Consider the following 25,421-nt stretch of genomic DNA (forward strand, 5'->3'; position numbering starts at 1 on the left):
TATGGAATATATATATATATATATATATATATATATATATATATATATATATATATATATATATATATATAATGGTTATTTAATGTAAGATTGGACTTGAAATAAATGTGTGAATGCTTGATAATTTTCTCAGATAAAACACACACAAAAGCAGACACAGCACACACACACGTAACTCACAGGCAAACATTCACAGACTCGGCAAGTGCTAAACACATCGCTTGTGATGATTCAATAAAATCCTATTTTGTGTCTGTGTCTCTGTTTGTTGTGTCCTTGTTTTTGTGTGTTGAACAGATGTTCATTATGCTTAATTTCTCTTTAATGCAAGGTTACATAAGAGAAAATGTTAAGTGTAATTATTAGGAGCCCCAGGTACAGAAGGATGTATAGTGTAAGTGTAAGCAGCTGTAGTTATATAACATCAGCAGTAATGAAAAAGTGAATGAGGCTTTCTCTCATCAGCTATAGAGCCTTTTCTATTACACTTCATGATCCTTTCTTCTTTAGGACCCAATTTTTATGTTGTATACAGCATACTTGTAATTTTATGTTGGATAGTAAACCCATAATTTTTATTTATAGTTGAGGATTTTTTTTTAACATTACTTTTAGTTTGCTCACGGTTTCTGAGGCTAAGCAAACTGACCTACCATGGTTTCCAGCTAGCTAGGTGTTAATCTACTGAACAACAACTATTTCTAGTTTGACCGCTTTAAAATGGCAAAACAACGGAAGTAGCGAGAGATCTTTTCTTTTGTATTGTGATGTAAATGGATTATATTATAAAAAAGAAAAATGAAGTAGGAGGACTTGGTTCTGTTGAAGTAAGAACTGAATGCTTGCTTGCATTTGACTGTAAAATGGCAGGGTTTAATAAGAAATGTTACATGCATTGATGAATTGTTCACAATAAGATCATTATTATGCATTTAGAAAATATATAAGTGAATTTTAATTTCTTGCTGAATTTAAGATTACTGTATATGACTTGATAATACACGGATTGTTGCTTGTCCATGATGGTCTACCAGGCCAGCTAATGAGCAGTTTGGGCCATCTTATTATTTTAAAGCTTCCCGTCACTGACATGACAGTCTGTCAGATAAATGCTTCTGTAGAGCAGAGCTAAGCTGTTGATCGGGGAAAAAACACTACTCTGTCTAAGATTAATTTAGGAAAAAAGTTATTTCCGAAATTATTTAACATTCACTTTCATTTTCAGCTATGAAAGTGGACCTCTAACATTGTCATATTCACCTAATCAGGCCCTCAGCTATGTCAAGATGACTCGCTCACAGTCTGTCCATACAGCAGCTCATGTATGATAGCTGGGACCGTGAGCTCTGATCTCCGTTACCGGCGGGTTGCGTCATGCTGCGCCGGAGAGTTGACGCAAGAGTCCGGCGCTGTGTGTTCACGTACGCCACGCCTTCTCCCGGTGACGTTTCCTGCTTTCCAGAAGACGGTCTCTACAGGCGCAATGAAGTCATAGAGCACAAACCCTCCGAGACTTTCTATCAAAATTATTGGGTTGAACCTGTGTCTTCTGAACACTTACGTTCTTCAGATGAAGGTGAGTTCATTTATGTCACCAAGTCCTTATGTCCGTGTCGGAGTCTGTTTGTCATACGGTTCACGGACAAAGTTTACAGTCGATGCTCTAACGTTAACGTTAACGTTACCTGAGCTATCCTTTGTTGTGTACGTTAAAGTCTTCATATTGCGAGTCATTAAAGGTCCATTTGAGCCAGCGATGTTCATTTAATATCCAGCTGTTCTAGTAAACAACTAGTACAACTATTTGTTAATGCCAAACTTGATGATTTTTAAAATTTACGAACCGTTCACTGAACCAAGAACTAACGTATTTGCTTCGGACAACAGTTTGAGGCGAAAAATTACTTCAAATCAGAAATGTTTAATAAAATTTATGAAATATGAATATGACTTGACAGTATGACATCTTTATCAACGTATTAAAAACTGCTGATTTTAATAATCCGGGCGATGTTGTCAAGAACTGCTGAATGTTTTTTAAACACGTTAGCAGCATTTACTGGAATGATAGTTTGGTGACAGTTACATGATAATGCGTTGCACATTAATATCTCTCTGATAGGGTTTATATTTTCCCAAAACTATTCAACTGGACAATAAAAGGCTTTATATTTTCAATATCTTTATTAATTTCTATTGTCACCCTTTCTTTTTCTCAGGAGGAAGCGGGAGTTGACCAACCCCAGACGTTGCCCTCTGGGCCTAGTGCCTTTATCCCAATTGAAGAGGTGTGTATGTTGTTTTTTTTTAACATGCCTGTTTGTGGAATTTGTCTTTATATCCAATGAATGCAGTAGCTTTGTGTTTTGGTGAAAAGCTAATAATTAAATCTTAATAATGTGTTATTAATATTGTTGTTAGTGTATACATAATAAAACTGTATTCTCTACATATCTGTTTGTTTCAGATTCTAGACGAAGGGGCAGCACAGGAAGTGATGTCAGAGGCTCTGTTGTCAGAGGGACGTGTGGACCATATCAACACGATGATGGGGCTACATCCCACCTACCAGACCTGTTTTAGGCGCACCCACAATGCTTTGCTCCAGCTGGATGGCCCTCTGCCTCTGTCATGGAGACATTTTATAATCATATTGGTAAGGGAAAAGGCTTGGTACCTTTAGATTGCAAGTTTTAAACACAAACGAGTCTGTGTTTATAATCCACACAACAGTAATTTTCCGTGACTGTGCAGGCGTCTGCACGTCACCAGTGCTCGTACCTGGTGCAGCATCACAGCTCTGCTTTTCTTCTTGCTGGTGGAGATGAGTCCTGGCTTAGAGGACTTCACTGTGCACCTCCCAAAATACAGCGCCTGCAGACACTCAACAAACTGCTTGCACACAGACCCTGGATCATCACCCAGGAGCATATACAGGTGACAAGCACAGATCATAAGTGTTATGGAAGCTACTCTGAAACCATCATTTCTAAATGACAAGTGGAAATTTAAAGTAGACAGTTAAGCAACACATTTTAAAAGGTATCCACCTTAGTATTCCCAAAAGAGTGGACACAGCCATTTTTAAAGTTTAAAACAGCATGTTTTGCTGTTTGAAATTGCAAACTAGTGTGTCTTAACACTTTACTGTAATGTGTTATCTTAATTATGAACACAGTGGTTTGTAGTGCAACCCGTTTTACCATTTACTGCACCTTTTTATTCTTCTCGCTTTTTCCCTACAGCGTCTAATGAACTGTGAATTCTCACACATTCACAAAGAACGGCTTCCTTCCGCATTGAAAAAATAAGGTGGCGGTAGATCCACTACAAGTTGCTTACAAAAAGAAGTCATCTACATTGGACTAACAATATCTTTATAGTTTTAATTTCAGAAAATTAACTCCTCATTTATTTAGAACATAAACATCTGTATTAAAATGACAGCCTTAAACTGAATTAATATTTATTATTTTTTAACTTTTTAACATTTATCATTCTTTTTAACGGTTTTGTGAATTAAGGAATGCTGCATGTACAAAAAAATAGTAACGCAGCTTATTGATCATAAGTTCAGTGATTTAGCATTTAAAAAAAAAAAAAAAAAAATATATATATATATATATATATATATATATATATATATATATATATATATATATATATATATAATTTTGTTTACAGGAAATGCCAAAGTATTTTGAACTATGGCTATGCTACTCAATATGGAGTTATAATAGCTAGTAGAATTGCTACTATTATTATTATTATATTTTGATATGTATTTTTTGTCATCTTGTTCTGTCGGTTAATTTTGAAAGGCTGTTTCCAAGAACTATGGCATTCTGTTTGTGCCAAAAAACAGAGTCCACTGCTTTGTAGAAGTCATGTGTTAATGTCTACTGTTATTGCTGATATTTTATTTTATTTTGTGTATGCGTGCGTGTGTGTGTGTTGTCCTTTGTTGTTTGCTTGTGCTGTCTTTCTTGTTGTGAGGTCATCACAGTTTTATACTTTATAAGTCGATGCACTAAGTGATTGATCTGCATCGCATTTTACAGGTTTCCATTAAAAAAATGTATTAGAATAAAATAATAAATTTATACCCAGCTTATACTAATCTTTCTAAAGCTCATAATTTTATGACAGAACACAAATATGTAACTTAATGTCTAAAGATTAATTTACATATATACCACAAAGATAAATACCACTTGTTATTTAAAAAAATGATATGTATTGTATTGTGCAGTCGCCACTTATTTCGTACTGCTACTTATTTATAAAAAAAACTTGTTCTTAGAAAACAATCTTCTGTATTCACAGGAGTTAGTTTGTCCTGGTGCAGAGGCTCGGTGGTCCCTGGCAGAACTGATTCAGGCTATTGTATTGATGAGCCATGCCCACTCTCTGGCCTCATTTGTTTGGGGTTGTGGTGTTCTCCCAGAGCCCGAGCAGTCTGGAGATGAGTCTCTCCAAATGTGTTCACCCACAGAGTCTTGTTGTGCCCGAGACAAGGCCAGAAATCAGCAAGAGGTATTGATCAGTGACTGATGTATTGATCATAAGTAAAAGAGAATATTTAGTTTGTTTTGCTCAGCTCAATCTCTTTGATGTGTCTGTGCACAGTGGTCTGAGGCTGTGAACGAGGTTAAGCTCTTGATGGAGAAGATGATGATAGTTCAGCAGCAAGGTGAAGAATTTACACAAGAAGAGATGGTTACTCGCTTTGAAAGGGAAAGGACTGAGAGTTTGCTGGAACCTGCTGATGGTATGAACACACAAATGCATTATTCAATGCACCCAGTGGCAGGGTTGCTCCTGGATCAAAATAGTCTTCTGTTGTAGTTTCTGGCTCTGTACATCACAGTACATCTCATAAATCACATTAAATATTATTACATTTGTGTTGGCAGCCACCAAGTAAAATTTTGGCCTTTTCTGAACAAATGTTATGACATTGAATGCATTTTTTTGCCCCAAGTTAAAAACTTAAAATAACTTTTAATGGATGGGCATCTTTTTTTAACTGCCTGACCAGTGTCATATTTTTGTATCTCTTACAGTACAGCGTTCTGTCCTTCCTGATTGTTTCTCGAGGTTCGTTGTGGATGCAGATTTTACTTACCAGGATTTTAGTCCTAGAGGAGTGCAGGCCCCCCCAACCATGAGAGCTCAGGTTGAATAAACTTGGATATTCTAAACAACAACAATTATGCATAGAAGGCATTATTTTTGTTAAAGTATATAATATATATTATATGTTGTTTTATCCGGTGTGATTTTACTATTATACATATACTGTTTTCATATTTATATTCTGAATTATCTTTTATTTTTATATATATTCACTTTAATTTTGGTTTAACTTTTAGTAATTTTTCATTTTTTTTAATTTATTTTTTTCTGTAAAGCTAAATATTGATATATTTTTTTGTAGTTTACACCTTTTAATGTTTCAACTTAAACATATTTATTTAAATTAGCCACTAAGGCAACATTTCAAATTTTTGTTTAGGGTTTGCATGTAATATTTTTATATAATTTCAGCTTTATTAACAATTTATTTACAGCACTGGTTAACATCATGATCTCTACATATGATTTTGTGCTTTCAGGACTATTCGTGGGAAGATCACGGTTTCTCTCTTATGAACAGGCTGTATGGAGAGATGGCACAGCTTCTGGATGAGAAGTTTCAGGTGGTGTGTGCGCTCACGTATAACACCATGGCCATGCACTCGCACGTGGACACCTCCACACTTCGCAAAGCCATCTGGAACTACATTCACTGCATCTACGGCATCAGGTCAGTCATGCATGCATCATAGCCATGAACCGACCTTAGAACGTTCAGCCATATATGGGACAAAGAGTGGGTTAGGGTTATGTTTATATAAGAAGGAAAAGCAGTCCTCGTTATAAGCATATTTAAAGACTGCACATTATGAGGAAAAAGGTAGACATTAAATGCATCAATTTTTGCTGGTTAAAATTCTAAAATTGCTCTAATGTGAATCTAATGTGCACTTGCATTTCATTGTTGGCCAACACAGGTATGATGATTACAATTATGGGGAAGTCAACCAGCTGTTGGAGCGCAGTTTAAAAGTGTACGTTAAGACAGTGGCTTGTCACCCGGAGAAAACCACACCAAGAATGTACTTCTCTTTTTGGAGACAGTTTCGCCACTCAGAAAAGGTACAAGATGTGTGAGATTTCTTGTTCATGATTCAAGTGTGTTCATATTTTAATAACTTGCATTTGCTTTAGCAGTGGTATTGAATTATGCTTGAGCTCTGTTTTCTGAATTGTTGAATTCATTTGCATTATGAAGTAATGTTTTAGTGGCCTCTAGTGGTTCTCTTTAGAATAATTATTTTTTTGGCAGACGACAAACCACTTTTAAACGTTGTAACATATGACCAAGTTTTAATAATGTTATGATAACGTTATAGTGAACCTAACTTCACAAGTGGATCTATCACTTAGGGTTAGTAAAAATGCCTGTTTATGTCTTTTTTAAGACGTTTTGTTCTTTTATCCAGGTCCATGTGAACCTTTTACTGATGGAAGCTCGACTGCAGGCAGCTTTACTTTATGCTCTCAGAGCAATTACACGCTACATGACCTAATATGCACACAAGAGCATTAAAACAAGGGATGTGTGTTAACACACAAATTGCACACAAACACACTTTAAAAGCACAAAGACTCAAGAGCAATTTAGTTTCATTTTCTCTTTTCTTTAATATATTTTTGGCTTATTTGGGCTGGTTGATCAGCTGCTACTGGATAATTGGATTGGGGAGGCAGTGACTTTTGCACGTGTGTCTTATGAGTTAATTACTATTGTGGTCTTTCTCTTATCATACTGTGAATGTGTCTTTGCCCTGCTGCAGTATTGTGTTCTTTATGTTTGTGCGTTTTTGATTAATGTTTATATGAGTTTGACACTAAGAGCTCTACATTGCCTATTTCTCTCTCAGATTGAGAGCTGATATAATGTGGGGTAAGATGGATGAAAAAGCACATTTTGTTGTTAATGTTAATTGAGCATTTTTATGTATAATAAAGTATTTTACTATGACATTTGTTTTGATACATTTCTTTGTATATAATGTGCTCAAGACAAATTACACAAATGTAATTTTGCCACTTTTATTTTATTTATGTATTTTTTTAAAGCACTAACGACATGTTTTTGTGAGCCCCCAAATATGCTTGATAAACTGTTACCTAACATAAAATTAATAATGCTTATTATAAAGGTGGAATTTTTCAATTGTATAAATATTGTGGTTGTTTTATCTGTTGTAAAACTGAACACAAATCAAATCTAAAATAATTTTTATACATTTGACAAGTTGATGTTTAAAAAAAACGCTGAAATGAGAACATAATTTTCTTAAAATTAAGCATCTCCGAGTCATACTTTGTAGTGTACCCTAATCGTGGGAAAAAACAATTTCAGCGTAACAACACAAGTAGGCATAACTGCACTGTCACCAAACAGCCAGCAGGGTTCAGTCACGAGCAAGAAACCTTTTCCGGTAGCAGCGCGGTACCTAATAGTAGTGATAGTAGATAGTGGCCATGCCGTCTGAATATTTAATCGCATTAATATGTTTGCTACAGTCAATTACCCGTGCCTTTTATATGAACATCCCAAACCACTATTTGGAAACATCCTTAGAACGGATTATATGTTTGTGTCAACTGCGGTTGTCGATATGAGACAAGACATGACGCTCTATTTAGGTGGCAAAACCTCAGTACCGTGTTAAGCATTCAGCAAACAAATATAATTTCCCGGAAATAATTTGAATATGTAGAAGTTTGCAGTTCAGTGCTGACAGGAGGCGGAGTCACTCGCGCTTCGCCTGGCGCTGGGTAAGCGCGGAATTCACCGCTTCCGGAGTCCGGACACCGCGCGACTCGAGCGAGCGCATCCGCGGCCGGTTGACCCACGCACCGACTCCCGTGTGTGAGCCTGACCCACCTCTGTCACTGCCAGCGTGTTAGACGTTCATAGAGGTAGGAATCATTTACTCTTGCTTACGCATTTTACTTACAGTTGCTTTTGTTACTAAGAGATTGATGTGAAATAAAGTATGTTTTGCTTAAGTGCCAAATGTCAGTGGCAGGTTCATATACGAGGGTCTATGAGAAATTAACTTTTAGGAATTTTAGTTTTAGAATTTTTAGCTTTTTTAGTGAAGCATTTAAAGTTTCAGTTGTTTAATTTGTGTTTATATATATATATATATATATATATATATATATATATATATATATATATATATATATATATATATATATAATTAGCAGGAACTAACTGTAAATCATTTTGTGAAAAGAGAGCAGTGAATGGTTAAATTGGGTTAGATGGTGGAAGTTAGTTCCTTTAGGGAGTCTGCTGACTGTGTCTACACAAGTGAGAGGCAAAGAAGGTCGAGACACATTGTGAATGTGAGAGAGCTGAGATGATCTGAAACCTTTAAATGAGTTGGATGAGCAAAGGAACCAGCAGCAGGTGCATTGAAGTTTCTTTGCACTGCTTTGTATTCTTTATTCAGCGTTTGCTGTTTGCATTATGGAACCAGTTTGAATCTGCTAAAGCTGTGTGAATGAACCAAATTAAAAAGCATGATAATGAGAACACGAACATTTGTTTTCTTGTTTCAGAGCTTCTATCTCTAATGCTATGTTTGGATGTATGTGCCATTTATCTATTAATATTGCCTGCTTTTCAGCCTTGTTTTATCGTGTATTGTATTGGGGTTTTTTTTCTGACTGTGAGTGTTCAACCGTTTCTGTCATTTTGATTGTTTTGTGTATGTTGAGAACTATATCGGGCATCTTCCTTTCCAGTTTGTCAGTCTAAAGTGAAATAGCAGAGGAAAGACTGGACTGATGATGGGAATCAAGTGTACTTTTGCTGAAGTCTTTTCATAGTAAGTGAAACAGTCATTTAAAATGTTTATGTAGTTTAAATCAAATTGGATCAAATAGCAGTGAGTTTGTCCTAGAGCAAAAACAGAATGGAATGTCTCTAGGACTAGATTAGGCCATAGGCTTCATCACTTCCTGTTCTGTACAAGGCCACTTCCTGGCTGCTCTCCCTTGGCGATATGGTAGGAAGTGGGTGCGGCTGTCCGGTAAAATTGGCCAAAATGCATTATGTTAAATCTGACCAAGTTAAAGTTTCGTTTTACACATTTTTGATCTTTTGTGGATAGCTCAGTACTGGTGGCATCACCTGAAATGTTCGTGCTGGATGAGTGTTAGAATAAGATAATAAAATGTGCTAAATTATGTTTCTTGTCTGTTAGTGTCTGTCTGACATTATTGTAGTTGATTCAGATGAATTGCACAACATTCTGTTTAGTGGGAAAATTGAGAATCCACAATTGGCTTCATTAAAAAAGAATCCATTGAGTTTTAAGAGGAAAATAAGTACAAATATTTTGTTATTATACTGGCTGTTCATGAAAGGCCTGTTCTGGAGGAAATTGACATCATGTGGAAAAAGGAAGTAGCTGTGTTTGTGACACCTGACTTACTGTTCCCAGGATACACTTTGCTATTGTCTTCTCTCTCTCGCCCTCTTTACCGCTCCATCTCTCTGTTTCTCTCTATTTTTGGTCTTGTACTGTATGTGTATGTCTACTGTACAGGTTTATCTAGTGGCTCATGTTTGTCTGCACTGTGTATGTCTGTTGTTTATTTATTCAGAGAGTTTTTCCATGAAAGTTTTTGTGTATATGAATGTGTGTGTGTGTGTGTGTGTGTGTGTGAGAGAGAGAGAGAGAGAAAGGATTGCAGTGTGACAGCTTGTTTCCCGGTGTCCTATCATTCCTGTTCCACTCACACAAGACTTCCTGTTGAAGGGGGAGGGAACTTCCTCTCCCTAAGTGTAGGAGAAGTGGGAAAAGGGAAGGCAAGGAATGAAGTAGATTCAAGAAAATAAATAAAGAATAAAAGATGGTAAAACTAAAGTCTTTTGGTGTGGGGCAACCTGTAGTATTGTCCTGGGCCCTGTCATATGTAGTGTACAAATTAGACTTAAAAAATAATGGGCCCAACAGCTTAGATGTTGTCTCAGGCCCATGACTTTTACTGGTCTTTCCTTTCAGAATAAAACTACCGAATTGTATGTATAAGTATAGTTTATGCATGTGTTTGTATTTTGCCACATTTTGGTGTGACATGTTTTGGTTGCAAGTGAACGTTAGTCTAGCATTAGTTAAATCTGGTTTTGCTTCCAGGCCATTCTTACTCAAAAAAGCAAAAACATGGGTAACGATTAACTTTAAGCGTTTGTTTAATGACAAAAATGATCTAAATGTAAAGGAGAGGAAATGAACATTTTCAGTTAAACATCCAATATCAGCTGATGTGAATAAATTATTAATAATTTGCAATATCAGCTGTTAACCAACAGTAGCACACACACTTCAGCATTTTTGTTTGACTTTTTTTTGTTTGTTTGTTAAGAAAGTACTTGAGTTATTTTATCCACTGAAAAACTTCACAGGAAAGGTGTGTCAAGTGTTGTGTTTCTTCCAGTATGTTGCAAGGTGTCAGTGCGAGGGGGTTAAAACTCATGAATTTCATCATTCGCAGTAGACTCCATTATTGTTGAACATCTTGGTCCAGCCACAGTTTCTCACCATCTTCCTTCCACTTTCCCATTCAGGGACATTCGTAGTAATCTGTCGGCTTGTAGGTGAAGCATCTCGCTCCATCTAGAATTCAGAAGGGGTGCAACACTCATCACACGACCTTAATACATGCTCATGAGGTTTGTTTCAGTTTTGATCTGATTATGGGCTTTGCTCCGGGTGACAAACTAGATGGTCTTCTGCATTTGCTGTCGGTAAGCCCTCATACCCTCAAATGCAATTTCCTCTTATCGACACAGCTGTAAATGCTACGGTGGGTGAGAATATGAGAGGGCTCTGACATTTTGACACATAATGAGTTTGCCAGTGTGCAGCCCTGGGTGCTTTTACATTAAGTTTTCATAACCTTCCAAGTCTAAATCAACGTAAACCCTTATTGTTTGATCAGTCATCTTCATTTCTTTGTGGAGTTTATTCTATAGTTATATATTTTTTTCATGTACTTCCCTAAAATAGCTTTTAATGATTATGCACTTTGGACTGGTGTGTTTAAAAGTCTTTTAAAGGGTTTTAATGGTCCTCGTTTTCAACAGAACCATTGCGCTTTTTTGTTGTTGTTGGATAACAAGACTTTGTCACTACATTTTCTAGTTGATGTGTGACTGATGGTGCTGCTAACACGTTTGCACGTGTCAAACCTCTTTTAGAAAAAAGTGTGGGGTCTGTGTTCGCTGGTCTAAAATATAGTTTAACGCTGGAAGTAGACTTGTCTCTTCTTTTCTGTTAAAATGGCTTCCATCAAAAAGAGTGAATTGTACAACAGAAGAAGAGATGTGTCATTTGGCTTCCTCTTTTTTTTTTTATCTCGATTGTTTCTCCTAAACAGCACTGAAATCAAACAGAGTAAATTGATACTTTTGCTAAAGTCTCCTGCATCTCCGATATTAAAAAGACCCCATTAATCTAATACGTCTGATAATTCTTAGGACAGATCTCAAACGCATCTGGGCTCAGATGATACCAAAGTTTGCAATGAAGGCCAGCTTCATACTAGAGCTTATGTTGCAGACCCATGTCCATTTTTATTTTTTCAAAATGTAGTTTGTTAAAAAAGTGATTATCAAAGCAAGAATCGAAGCAATCTGACTTGGGTAACCTATTGATGACACATAATTTGAAATGTATTTTTGTGCGTTTCTCATGGCTGCTTGTCTCGGCCCTTGGAGAGCGTATCGCATTCTTTGCATCTGTTGTTATGCACATGTGGCAGATAAGGTGAAGTTCCACTCTGTCTGTGGTGTGGTGGTAAAGAGAGGAATGCTTCTATAAAAGTTTCTCTTAAACCTTTACCTAGTTACTGCGGTAAACAGTTACCGCTAATTCTCATAGTGGTACGCTGTCAGAAAGAAATGTGATAAAATCGTACATTTAGGGGTACAACAACTTGTCTGAACAATGTACTTTATCTGACCGTAAAATTTGTATATTAATATTATTAGAGTGGTATTATACCCTTAGGTACTACTTTGAACCTCTTTAGGGGTACATTAGATTCAAAGATATCCCTTAGAGGGTACTGCCCTGGATGTACCCCTAAAGGTACAGTTTCACGGTTTTCTAAGAGTGTAGTCAGGTGGATGGTGAAAAAAGTGAAAAGTGTAAGAAAGAAAGCATCTGAACCAAATATTAAGCCTAAACGTTGGAGATTTTAATATGAATTCAAAGATTTCTTTAGTTCCTTCAAATGACCAAAGCTGTGGCCCACATTGATTTCATAGCTCTATGCTTATACTGAGTGTCAACAACTTGTCTATTTTTATTTGTACATTTTAGCAGAGACCACGCTGACACTTAAAGGTTCCATAGAATGCATCGATACAGTATTTTTAATTGTTCTCTGATATCCCCAGATTGGGTATGTGAAGATTTATATAAAAATACCCCACAGCTAATTTTTTATAGTGTGTTGAAATGACCACTTTTAGGGTAAGAGCCGAAACGTGCTGTTTTGTTTTTGTCTGTGTTTGTTCCCTTTTAATGAAGATGAGCTGGTGCTGCCACCTCCCTTTTCAGAAGAGTGAAGAGTTTCAAGAGCTCATGCTCGCGGGCATACCACCGGTGTGACGGTTTAACTGGTGGTGACCGTGTTACTGACCTCACATTGCTTCCAAATGCAATTTTTAACTACCACATTCCTATTCCTGATCATTCTGGTAGCACGTGAAGGAAGCATTAGTGAAAACAGACAGAGACAATGGTAGCTTTAGCAACACTAGCCTTACAAAGAGCCAAGAAGCTCTTTTGGAAAACAAAGTATGACGCGTGATGTTTACTTTGTCTAGAGTCTGGACGTTTGCACAAAAACCGTTGGTATCGATCCCTCTTTAAGAAGCAATCATTGCACAGCTCCAGCACTGAACTTACTTTAGTTTGTGAGGCAGTCTGGTGTAAAATGTTAGCAAAAATGTATAGGACTTTCCAGTTTTTATCCAGGACAGTTCCTTCAAAAATGAAATTTAACCACTGTTGTCCTCAGCGGTCTATGGAGACTCCTATGTTCGTTGGTGCATCCCAACACACAACACTTAATGGCTCTTTGGCACTGACATTGTACCTCCAGCAGCTACAGCAAGAAAACAGTAATGACGGACTGCTGCTTCTCACTTAGGGCTGTGTATATACTAATAGGGCAGAGAGTGTCACAAATATGTGGGGTTTTCCCCCAGTTTAACGTCATAGTAGTGAGAAATCTGGAACTGCTTGTGTGGAGAGACTGTTTAGGATTTTTTGGGGGATTATAAAACAATGAGTGGGTGGATTTTTACCGTTATAGGCTGGTTGTTTTCACACACTAAGGCCACACAACTGTGTTCAAACACCTTAAAAAAGTGAGTTTTGAAATCTGTGGCACCTTTAAATAAAAGACAATTTAGAACTTAAGTCTCCTGATCTCTGAAAGAGATAAAAAGTATAGAAAACAATCAAAAATTGTTTTTAAGCTTGACTTGATGGCAAAATTGATACGTTCAGCATGTTATGGTTTTTTTCTGCACTTGAAGCAGTCTCTGAAACTTTCCTTGTTTCTCTCACCCAGCCTGCTCTCCCTGTATTTCCAGTTCTCAAAACCTAAAGAAAACTCTATAAACAGGAGCTGCTTTTCATTACTTACACGTACTTATTTGCTTTCACTTTTGTCAACAACTATTCTCTTTTGTAGTCAGCTGTTTAATCAAACCATTATTTGTTCGGTCCTTTCTAACAAACATTGAATTTAAAAAGTGGTCAAGACTTTTTCAGTAGAATATTGCATTAGTGCAGATTGAATTACACATGATTATCTGATCAGAAAATAAGATATTAACACAAGCCGTTGTTTTTATTTGATGCATTCTTTATCATCGATTAGAATTTATTCATTGTAATTCTGCATACAGCAGGCTCGTGGAATCATGGGAAATTCTTGAAGAGACATGATAAAAATGGAAACAATAAGCATGGGTGGTGAACCGTTCTGTATTGTTTTCTCCAGCAAAAATGATACACGCCTTCTGAAAAGAAAAGCTTGTGATGATTGTTGATTTGGTAAGCGTGACGTCTTTGTAAAGTTTGCAAGAGTGTGTCTGCATTGTGATATCTTCTGATGGGATGTTTGTGTGTCTAAGAGTAAGTTTGGAAGAGGCAGAGAGAAAAGCATAGATTGGACAGATTGTCCGAGGGGTGGAGCAGTATGTGTTAATGTGTTGCCCCTTTGCAGCTGGACCCTCTCCCCTCAAAGCAGGAAATGAGGGGGAGGCTTTAGTGGGCCGGACAGGAAACACTCGCAAAACTGGCATCCTGTTGATCCACTGATGGTCAGTCAGATAGAAATACAGGACATAGCTTTATAAAGTGAAAGAGTGGACATTGTGCACACGTACATTTTCAAGGGGAATTTTAACCGAGAACTTCCCTTTCACTAGACAGGAAAGAAAAAGGAAGTAACACTACAAAGTGTTAAGTTACAAATATAAAGTCTTTTCACTTTCTAATTGTCTGTTAATTATATAAATGCATTGTGTTTTTCTTTTTCTTACTCTCTCTATTTTTCTGTTTCTCTCTTAGGAAGATGGTGTGTATGGAAAGCTGATGTGCGGATCTGGTGAGAGCCGAATCTGATTACACCGACCTTATACTCCCACAGTCCATTCATTACATTCACATACTGACCACTGCGAGAAACAGTGTAGAAAACCATCTCAACACTGACAAACTCATGTCATGTCATAACATAAACATCTTTACCATTCACAGACCCCAAAATCAACACTCAAGCTAGGGCTTCACGATTCAAAATAAAAAATTGCCTAAATGGTGATATGACTTAGTTTGGTTATCTAATCACAAATGAAATAAATACATGTGCTGTGTGTTACAGTGTAGTGCAGCACTGTGTTGTTTTACACCCCATTTGTAAATGTAAGGTATCTGGCTTCTGGTGTCATATGCTTCCAGCTATTTTCAGTTTGTTTTGCTGCTTGATATTGCAAACTGGTGTGTCTTACCATATTAATTTAATGTATTGTCTTAACTATGAACACACTGATTTGTAGTGCAAACAGTTTTACCGTTTACTGCACTTTATTCTTCTTCTCGCTATTTCTCTATGGCGGCTAATGACCCGGAAGTCTCAGACATTCACAGAAAACGGCTTACTTCTGCATTGAAATTTAGGTGGCTATAGCATAAACGACATGCACCAACCATCTTCCTAAACACTGTGTGAGAAGTGCTTATAAACCGTCTATTGTCAGCAAAAGAGAAGCTTTAAGGTCTTCCTGTGGTTTTCCACTGAAATAAAAGCTTGATGGTTTAAAAGTATATTTGAAAGCTAAGAAATTAAGACTAAAATATTAGTATTTCAATTTTACAGCTATTACAAAAAATATTCAGTCTTATATTTTACAGTATTACAGAGAGCCAATTAATATAGCTATTTTTAATCTACATTTTTAATCACAATTTGATTCCCCGAATTCCCTTCCCCTCACAAAAAAAAAAAAATTGTGCAGTCTTAACATAAAGGGTAAGTTCAGCCCAAAATAAAAACTGTGTTTTACTCACCCTCGAGGATTCCAAATATGACGTTCTCCTTTCAGACGAATCCAGTTGGAGTTATATAAAAGATTGTCCTTGCATTTGTAAGCTCTATCATTGCAGTGGGCATGTGTTTCTGTTCAACAGTCAAAAACACGCTCAATAAAGTGCGCATATCTGTAATAAAACTTGTTTCACCCAGCTTCGAGGGTAAATAAAGTCCTTCTGTAGCGAATCCATGCATTTTTGTCAGAAAAATAACTGGAACTGCTTCTGCGTATGACAGATAAGTGTTTATTACACTTGAAATATGGATTTTCTGTGTTTATTCATGGTCCGAAACAGTGTGAGGCATGTTTTATTACGGATGTGTGCGCTTTATTTGACGTCTTGTGCACTGTTCAACAGAAACACCCACCCACTGCAACGATAACGCTTGGAAGAGCCAGGACAAATTTTTTATATAACTAGTTAGTCTGAAAGAAGAAAGTCATATACATCTAGGATGCCTCGAAGATGAGTAAAACACAGGCTAATTTTCTTTTTTGGGTGAACCTTTAAGTCTCAACTTAAAACCAAAGTTAATGCATTAAATATCAAGTTACATACTAAATAATACTGTATCTGATTAATTCCTCTTTATCTAGTTTCTATGGGAAGAAGCTCTGTTTCCAGGGTGATGAGCTGTGTGCTTTAAAAATATCGAATATTATGGGCTGTGCTTGCTGTAAGCAGAGGAAGGCCAGTAAAGCTGTGTCGAGTCCCAACTCATGTGACACAGGCAATGGGACCCAGCCGTCAGAACCCTCCCGTTACATCGAGACTTTTGACCCTGGGATGATCCCCAACTTTAATGATTTTTCCAACCCTGCTCCCTCCTCCAATTTCAACCCGTCCCGCCCAGGCCCCGTCACAGGTGTGTAAAAGTGTGTGTTGAGGTGTGATTTTCAGTGTTCTTTATCATGAAAGAGTAGATAACAGCGTTACTTCGCTTAAACCAATTATGTTTGTGTTTGTTCGTTCAGGAGGCGGTGTAACACTCTTTATAGCCCTTTATGACTATGATGCACGTACAGAGGATGACCTGAGTTTCCAGAAAGGAGAAAAGTTTCATATTATCAACAATACGTAAGTTCACAGCAGAGCAGTGAGAAAAAGATTCAGACAGTCTTTTAAAACCACAAATACCAGACATTTCTCCCTTTTTTTCCTTGCTTCTCTTTCTGTTGTTCCCCTTGTCCCTCTGTCTCAATTCCTTTCTTCTCATCTGTTTGTACCACTTTTTGATATTTCTTTCTCTGTCCCCTGTCCCTCCACAGAGAGGGTGACTGGTGGGAGGCTCGTTCTCTGGACACAGGAAAGTCTGGGTACCTTCCTAGTAACTATGTGGCCCCTGTGGACTCCATACAAGCTGAGGAGTGAGTTACATGTGAACATGCGTTTTCAGGAATTTATAATCACATTATATGCAAGCTTTAAAGTACATTATTGGTGTTTGTCCATGCAGGTGGTATTTTGGGAAGATGGGCCGGAAGGATGCAGAGCGACAGTTGCTAGCGCAGGACAATCCTAGAGGGACATTCTTAATAAGAGAAAGTGAGACAACAAAAGGTAAATGATTTAGTTAATTTATCAGTGTTTATATTTACACTTTGCATTCAGTAGAGACATATATGTGATGTTATGTTGGATTGTGATTAATCTCTCTTTTTTTGTAGCTAACATGATAAGTGATAACACGTTCATTTTTTAGGGTTAGGGTTAGAAAGAAAATTAACATAACCCTAAAGAAAGAAAATTGTGCAATTATTGGTTTCAGCAGTTTATGTAAATTCAAAAGCTTGGGGTTAGTAGAAAAAACGATGCTTTTGTTCAACAAGGATGTATTAAATTGATCAAGTAACAGTACAGACTTTTTACTCCGTTACAAAATGTTTCTATTTTAAATAAATGCTGTTCTTTTGAACTTTATATTCATCCGAAAAAATACATTATTAATATATTAATATAATTAACAATAACCAATATATTTAAATAGAAAACAGCTATATTAAACTGTAATAATATTTCACAATATTGCTGTTGCCGACCCCAACTTTTGAACAGTAAATGAAAGTGTTTTAAAAATGAACTGTGTTAAATATATTTAAATAATCCTTTGAATTAATATCTGTAGCCTACTATAAGGTTATAGGAAAAACATTACGTTTACATTATTTCTCTTACAGTGCCATTCAGAAAGTACAACCATAAGAAACATGCAAAAAAGCTGGAGAAATATCTGATGATATCCAGCATAATAATGGTGCTCAAAACTGTAGAATAATGGAAGTTCTTTAATGCAGTTTATTTCAATAGAAGCCCAGAACGAGAAGTTAAAACAAGATGACACAAGAATACCTAAATTCTAGTCTAGTGGTTTAGTACTGACTGAAAAGATATTTGGTAATTTTTTCTAATATTTTTCATTGATAAAAAATGTATTTCATCTTGCCAACAAATTGAGAGCCTCTTTTCTCCCCTCTTTAGGAGCGTACTCTTTGTCGATCAGAGACTGGGATGATGCGAAGGGGGATCATGTCAAGCACTATAAAATTAGGAAGCTGGACAATGGCGGTTATTACATCACAACAAGGACCCAGTTTGATACCGTCCAGGAGCTCGTGGAGCATTATACAGGTTAGTGCAATACACGTACACCTCCCTCTTAACATACTGTGATTTCCAAATGCATGACGGTACATTTCAAAGTTTTCTTTTGTTTATTTGTCTATATTAAAGAATTTCCTCAGAAGGAAGCATTGTTTAGTGGCTCTGTAAGTGACTGATATTTACTGCAAATAAAGTTATCAGCAGGTCTGTTTATCTTTGCACATCTTTATTTCCTCTTTTGTTGCCCAAATGACTTCTCTGCTTCGTCTGAGTGCATAAGTTGTATCAGTTCTGTTAGTGATCCTCCTACTCAACCTGTGAGTCTGGTGCTATCAGCCTTCCTGTTTCACTGTTATTGTTGAATCTAGTCAGTCACACACACCCACATGCACGTATACTCTCTTGAATACAGTGGCTTTTCTCAGATAGACCACTTCAACTATAAAACTAAAATTGGGCCCCCCTACCACCCCAAATATGGGGCAAACCATTACCACAGAACAGTTACTTTCAGTTTTAAATGCTAAACAATTAACCCTTAGTTGCTACTCTACATATAGAAATTATCTTATCTAAATTTTACCAATCTGCTGCTTTAATTGAAATGAACTGAAGTAGTGCTGATCCCTAACTACTAAGTTAGACTGAACACTAGCATACACTGAAAAGTGACAGTAAAGATATGTATGATGTTTCAAAATATGTCCATTTAAAATAAATGCTGTTCTTTAGACATTTCTGTTCATTCAATAATGCTGAAAAATGTATCATGATTTCCATTAATATATTAGGCAGCACAACTGTTGCTTGAGCACCAAATCCTCATATTAGAGTTTCTGAAGGATCATGTGACACTGAAGACTGAAGTAATGATCCTGAAAATTACACCTTGCCATCACAGGAATTAATTTGATTTTAAAATATATTAAAATAAAAAACGTATATTAATTTATAGTAATATTTCATAATTTGACTGAATTTGTGACCAAATGAACACAGCCACGATGAGCATAACAGACTTCTTTGAAAGACATAAAAAAAATCTTACTGACCCAAACTTTCAAACAGTAGTAGACAGTAAAAACACTATCCCAAATCGATTTTAACACAAAAAGTATTGATATGAGCTGATTAATCCATCTGGGATTTCTACTACAATAATAACTATTGTTATTACATTTCATAGAATGTTGATAACTACACCATAACATAATAATTTACATGATTTAGCTCATCCTTTAGCATCACTCAACCCAGCAGCAGCCACTGACTCTGTGATCTCTGTCGCCCTCTGCTGAGTGAACATGTGTCGTTCAGGTTTTTCATGCATATGTGTGCTTGTGAATGCTTCTTTAATCTGAGTTGTACAGCATTTTGTGTATTTATAAATGTTTGTTTTATATAGCCTGCTGTTTGTGTCTTCTTTGCATCTCTGTCTTCTCTCGTATCTATCTGTGTCTTTCTTTTTCTCCGTACTCTGTTCTTTAGCTCGAGCAGCAGGGCTGTGCTGCCGTTTGATTGGCAGCTGTAGGCGGGGCATGCCAAAGCTGGCTGACCTGTCAGTGAAGACTAAGGATGTTTGGGAGATTCCCAGGGAATCACTTCAACTCATTAAGAAACTGGGCAATGGCCAGTTTGGTGAAGTGTGGATGGGTAGGAACCACTAAAAGCATGGGAAGGAGGGAACAAAACTCGCACGCCTTGCCCATCCTGCCTGTGGTACAGAGCCTTGCAATTATATTACATTTTTTAAAGAGCTAGTTCATCCCACATTTACAATTCAGTCATCATTTACATTGTTGCGCTCATGTCATAACATGATTGACTTTATTTCTCCTACGAAACACAAAAGATATTTTAAAGATTGTTGAAAAGGGTGGGCAGCTATGACTTGCGTCTTATATCATGATATGAGTCATTTATTTTCACGGTAACGATATATATCACAATATAGTTATTTTTGCTTTAAATAAAGTATTTATGATATCAAAATCTTTGATAACATAGCAATTTCATAATTCTTGTCACCATTGTCAATATCACAAAAGAACTAACATTGTCCTAAATTGAAGAAAAACGAACTCAAGCTCACTGAAGACATATAAAAAGCCAGCAATTATGTAAGAATAGGAAACTAATTACAAGCAGTAGGACAAAAACACTAGAGTAGAACAAATAAGAAATGCTACACGCATTGTGTAAAGTAATCAAATGCATAAAGCACTGCATATTCTTCACTGTATAAATTAAATATATTTCTTCTTATTAAACTTGCAAAAGTGATTTAGTCAAGAGCAGTGAGAGATTTTCTCCATTTTGTTGTTTGACTAACATGAATGACTGACAGGAATATTAGACTGCTGTCACTTTAAGAACTGCCCAGGTCCAATATACTGTCCTTGACTTGTATTGTATGGATGTTTTATGAAAAAAAAAAAGAAGTCTTCTTCTTGTAAAGCGCTTTGGATGGCCATGGGGTCTGTTGAAAGCGCTATATAAATGCAGTCCATTTACCATTTACCATTCTTTTATGTTTCACAGAAGAAAGAAAGTCACATAAGTTTGGAGTGACATGAGGGTAAAAAAAATTAAATAATAACATGTTTTAAAAGACTTCCATTGTAGTAAGCTGCGAAAAGAGGTCCAAAACTATTTTGCCAGGCGCTGAAGATGAAAGCTTGAAGGTCAGGGATATAACGTAAAGGCTGTGCTGTTTTTGTTCTCTCCCTCTGGTCCTTCTAACATTGCATGCCATCCTGTTTCCCTCCTCTTCCATCCCCCCCCCCCCCTCCCTCTTTCTCTCTTTCAACACCCTCAACAGGTAGTAATGATGGTTTATGTTGCTACTTGACTAAAGCCTGTCCAAATGCCACGCCCCAAACAATGGGTTTAGGGCGGGACGCCTGGGAGATCGCCCGGGAAACATTGCAGCTCAACAGGAAGTTGGGTCAAGGTTGTTTTGGCGACGTCTGGATGGGTGAGAGGGATACAACGATACCCAATGTTGATCTCCATGTTAGCATTTGCTAATGCTACAGCCAGTGTTTCCAAAGGCGCACTGGCTTTCTTCGCCACTTTAGCATGTTTTCCTATGTCTCAATTGATATGTTTTCTAAATTTTGGTCAATGCAGTCATAATGAAAAGAGAATATGAAAATGTTTGTGGGCCGTTCACAATGCTGAACATTCAAAATGCTGTGATTGACCCTGCTTTGCCAAGCATCAGTCTATGATCCTGACCTGTCTGCTATTCGCCAATATCGTGCTACGTCAGCTAAACCTGAATAGCATTTTAGCACTGTGTCAATGTTAATTGTGACATTAAAAATGCAATAGCACTATAATAGCATGTATAAATAAAAAAAATAAAAAAAGTTCAACTCTTTCCCAGGAGCTTAGTGTTGTGTGTCTGCAGCAATCCCAGCTTCCTGTTGCTTTGGTGTGTGGCCTTATTCCATCTGTTCCTCTTTATCCCATTCTTTCATCCCTTAATCCTTGCCATGTTGAAATGGCTCTTTCAGCTGTGTCTGACACTATTTAAATGTGTAGGCATGTGGAATGGCACAACTAAAGTTGCAGTGAAGACCCTGAAGCCAGGCACCATGTCTCCAGAGGCCTTCCTGGATGAGGCCCAGATCATGAAGAGGCTCCGTCATGATAAACTGGTACAGCTGTATGCTGTGGTGTCTGAGGAGCCCATCTACATCATCACTGAGTTCATGACTCAAGGTATGGACAGTTATAAGAATTTCTTCTGAGTGAATACAAGGCTAAAATGATTATATGCATTTGCATTCAAAGGTTTGTGGTTGGTAAAATGTTGTAATGTTTTTGAAAGAAGTCTCTTATGCTCCTCAAGTCTGCATTTACTTGATCAAAAATACAGTGAAATATCATTTCAATGTAAATTAACTATTTTAATGTACTTTAAAATTTGTATTTATTTCTGTGATTGCACATATTGATTTTCATCATCATTACTCCAGTTTTCTGTCACATGATCCTTCAGAAATCATTTTAATATGCTGATTTGCGATTAAAGATACGTTTATTTTTGTTATGCATGTTGAAAACCCTTTTGTATGCTTAATATTTTTGTGGAAACTGATCAATTTCAGGTTCCTTTGAATAATAGAAAGTCCAGAAGAACAGCATTTATTCAAAACAGAACTGGCTTTACCATCACTTTTGATCAATTTAATGCAGAATAAAAGTATTGTTTAATTTTTAAATAAATTACTGACCCCACATATTTGAATGATATTTATGTATTACATAAATATAACAAAAATTATTTAAATTAATTAATTTATATAAAGGTATACAGTATATATAATTTTTTTCCTTGATGCTTTTGTGATTTAGGAAGCTTGTTGGACTTCTTGAAAGATGGAGATGGCAGAAATCTAAAATTGCCTCAACTTGTGGATATGGCAGCCCAGGTAAGGCTCATTAGTCAAGAAATATTTAGCAAAGATGTATTATCCACTACTGGGACAATCCTTCAGAAGTGTTTTCAAATGGTCAAGGTTGGAACCAAGAACCATTTCTTATTCAGAACAATTCTTGAACAAATTAATCTTTTAATATATCATAATCAAGGCCATAGATAGATCAGCCTATAGGATTTCTATTAGCATGAAATGTACACAACTGGTTATAAGAGAACCATGTACCATAGACTTTCTGCACAGTTCTAATCACCCTAAAACTGTCAAACCATAGAAGACAAGATGCCTCAAACAAATGTGCCAATCCTTAAGATAAGCTCTAAGAAGTGTCTTGAGAGCATTACTTTATTAAAAACTAATATCAATCTCCCTTCTTAAGTATGGTGATGAAAGTGCTTTTATTTCTTCTAGATTGCTGCAGGCATGGCTTATATTGAGCGGATGAATTACATCCACAGAGACCTGCGAGCTGCCAATATCCTGGTTGGAGATGGTCTGGTCTGTAAGATTGCAGACTTTGGGCTGGCTAGACTTATCGAGGACAACGAGTACACAGCTAGACAAGGTCATTCACAATCTATGACCCAAACTAGATCTTAATGTACTCCGCATATTTCTACAATCTGCCAGAGTTTCCTCCTTTATTTGATAAGATTAAAAACGTTATTTATCTCTTTCTTGGCCTCTACTCGATTTCATTCCAGCTCATTTTGTTCTAATATTCGTTTTACTGCACTACAATTTTCATCTTCCGTTGCTCTATTTTGGTGTATCTCAGCACTTTCTATTTGATCTGTAATTGTCATAAATCATGATTCAGTGTGCTGAACCGATTGTCTTGATTCTCATATTATAGGAGCAAAGTTTCCGATAAAGTGGACTGCCCCAGAGGCTGCTCTTTATGGTAAATTTACCATCAAATCAGATGTGTGGTCTTTTGGTATCCTATTGACTGAGCTCATCACCAAGGGCAGAGTGCCTTACCCAGGTGTGTCTTCACTGAACCACTTTTATACACACTGTCTGTTTGCTTCGTTCTCTTGTAAACAGATATAAACTTTTTATTTTTCACATTTTAGTTTCATATTTTACTTAAAAACAGGCATTTTAATGTTTTTAAATGTTTTAAATAATTTAATACATTTGAATATTAATACTATTTTCATGTGGATCACCTGTTGCTGCACAAATATGTTTATTTTAGTTTCTGTATGCATGAATTTGTGTAGGGATGAACAACAGAGAGGTTCTGGAGCAGGTGGAGCGTGGATATCGAATGCCGGTTCCGCAGGGCTGCCCGGCATCTCTGCACGAGTTGATGCTGCAGTGCTGGCGGAAGGATCCTGATGAGAGGCACACCTTTGAGTACCTGCAGAGCTTCCTGGAGGACTACTTTACTGCTACTGAACCCCAGTACCAGCCTGGAGAAAACCTGTGATAGACGCATATACACTTAAGTGCATTAGTTCAATATATCCTTCAGGAAAGATGCAGTTGCCTTTGCTTTCTATCAAAATACCTCTATAAACTGATTTTGATCCATGGCCCTGCAATCACAAGCTCCATCTGAACATGCTTTAGAGCAATTTCTCGTTCTGTGCTTCATACTGAAAAAGAAAAAAGTTCTAAGATACTGCTCTCAAACTGCAAGATTGGGTTACTTTATAACTCTGAAGGAATACAATGGTCAATGTTAATGTTGGTTCTTCAACTTAAAATTCAACAGCACATATTAATACACCATATTAATGCTTCATCTCTCCATTAAAACAATAGCAATTAGTTTCCTATTCAATCGTATTACTATATCCACCTCTGTATTTGAATGTTCTGTCTCTTGACTATTTAAGTGATTTCTAATGGGTGCCTAGTGGAGAAAATCACTCTGATATACAGGTAGAGTCTCTACTAGGCATTCAACAGTAACCTGGATAACTGAGAATTTGTTTCCAGCCCGTAGCTGTGGTATGTTTTGTGAGCAATGTAATATGCAGGTCTAAACTCCAGCTCAAGAGCAAGGCCACATTAACTTTTTTTTTTTTTTTTTTTACATACGATTCAGTTTCTGAATGTGCATTTTTTTAATGAAACAATTCAGACTTGCCTTTATTTTTTATCTGGCAAAAAGTCAATTGAATGTGAAGGAGCCAAAAATGAAATCTTGACATTTTAGTGTACAAGTCTCAGTCCACAGCTAACAAGGATGTGTCTTGAAATGTCTTTATAGTGTTGCATTTGTTTCTCTAGACAGTGTTCACTTAGCTAGTCATGTTATTGTTTCTAATAATCCTTTTTGTTTAACTTTGAATCTAACAATCCTGTATTATCTTATTAGAGAGCAGTTCTGTTGTATAAAAGTGAACTTTATTGTGGCTTTAAAAACACAGTATTGACATTCAGAAAAGAAGAAAACTTTTTTTCTCTTGCATTTTACACTGTATTTTACATTTTACTTCATATCCTAATGATTTGGTTTATAATTTAAGTGGATATCAAACCTGTGCCCTTATTCATGGTCATTGATTCTCTACAGGGATAGACTGTAACCCTGAACTGAAGATTGTGTATTACAGTTATGTAATGTTCGTGCCATTTTATTATACCTGTGCTTACTGAA

At 36.6% G+C, this 25,421-nt stretch overlaps 2 protein-coding genes across 5 annotated transcripts; both read left to right on the top strand.

Annotated features, from left to right (window-relative positions):
* The first annotated feature begins 1,430 nt into the window (after window positions 1-1,430).
* On the top strand, window positions 1,431-7,090 carry LOC127979337 (sestrin-2-like). Its single transcript, XM_052584709.1, has 10 exons — window positions 1,431-1,576; window positions 2,220-2,288; window positions 2,468-2,656; window positions 2,755-2,937; window positions 4,327-4,536; window positions 4,630-4,771; window positions 5,067-5,179; window positions 5,619-5,809; window positions 6,057-6,201; window positions 6,549-7,090. Exons 1-10 carry the CDS (start codon window positions 1,571-1,573, stop codon window positions 6,633-6,635), a joined length of 1,335 nt encoding a protein of 444 aa, XP_052440669.1. The 5' UTR covers window positions 1,431-1,570; the 3' UTR covers window positions 6,636-7,090.
* A 759-nt stretch (window positions 7,091-7,849) lies between these two features.
* Window positions 7,850-25,421, top strand: LOC127978912 (proto-oncogene tyrosine-protein kinase Yrk). 4 transcript variants are annotated; one of them, XM_052583890.1, is made up of 14 exons: window positions 7,850-8,037; window positions 8,875-8,957; window positions 14,730-14,766; window positions 16,349-16,617; window positions 16,727-16,829; window positions 17,021-17,119; window positions 17,209-17,312; window positions 18,231-18,380; window positions 19,842-20,006; window positions 21,903-22,082; window positions 22,719-22,795; window positions 23,216-23,369; window positions 23,661-23,792; window positions 24,034-25,421. In XM_052583890.1, exons 4-14 carry the CDS (start codon window positions 16,413-16,415, stop codon window positions 24,240-24,242), a joined length of 1,578 nt encoding a protein of 525 aa, XP_052439850.1. In that variant the 5' UTR covers window positions 7,850-8,037; window positions 8,875-8,957; window positions 14,730-14,766; window positions 16,349-16,412; the 3' UTR covers window positions 24,243-25,421. The 4 variants fall into 4 exon arrangements, with proteins under 4 accessions (XP_052439850.1, XP_052439852.1, XP_052439849.1 ...); XM_052583892.1 differs by lacking the exon at window positions 8,875-8,957 and adding an exon at window positions 21,175-21,330; XM_052583889.1 differs by lacking the exon at window positions 8,875-8,957 and having other exon boundaries at window positions 7,851-8,037.

The sequence above is a fragment of the Carassius gibelio genome, chromosome B19 (genome assembly GCF_023724105.1).
Source record: "Carassius gibelio isolate Cgi1373 ecotype wild population from Czech Republic chromosome B19, carGib1.2-hapl.c, whole genome shotgun sequence".
Lineage (NCBI taxonomy): Eukaryota > Metazoa > Chordata > Actinopteri > Cypriniformes > Cyprinidae > Carassius > Carassius gibelio.

Bases quoted from the DNA above. Each gene is read 5' to 3' on its own strand.
- LOC127979337 (XM_052584709.1), top strand. The intron at 2,657-2,754 runs GTAAGGGAAAAG...GTGACTGTGCAG, and splicing joins GACATTTTATAATCATATTG to GCGTCTGCACGTCACCAGTG. The intron at 6,202-6,548 runs GTACAAGATGTG...TCTTTTATCCAG, and splicing joins AGTTTCGCCACTCAGAAAAG to GTCCATGTGAACCTTTTACT.
- LOC127978912 (XM_052583892.1), top strand. From the start codon at position 16,413: ATGGGCTGTGCTTGCTGTAAGCAGAGGAAGGCCAGTAAAGCTGTGTCG. The intron at 16,830-17,020 runs GTAAGTTCACAG...GTCCCTCCACAG, and splicing joins TTTCATATTATCAACAATAC to AGAGGGTGACTGGTGGGAGG. The intron at 21,331-21,902 runs GTGAGAGGGATA...TTAAATGTGTAG, and splicing joins TTTTGGCGACGTCTGGATGG to GCATGTGGAATGGCACAACT.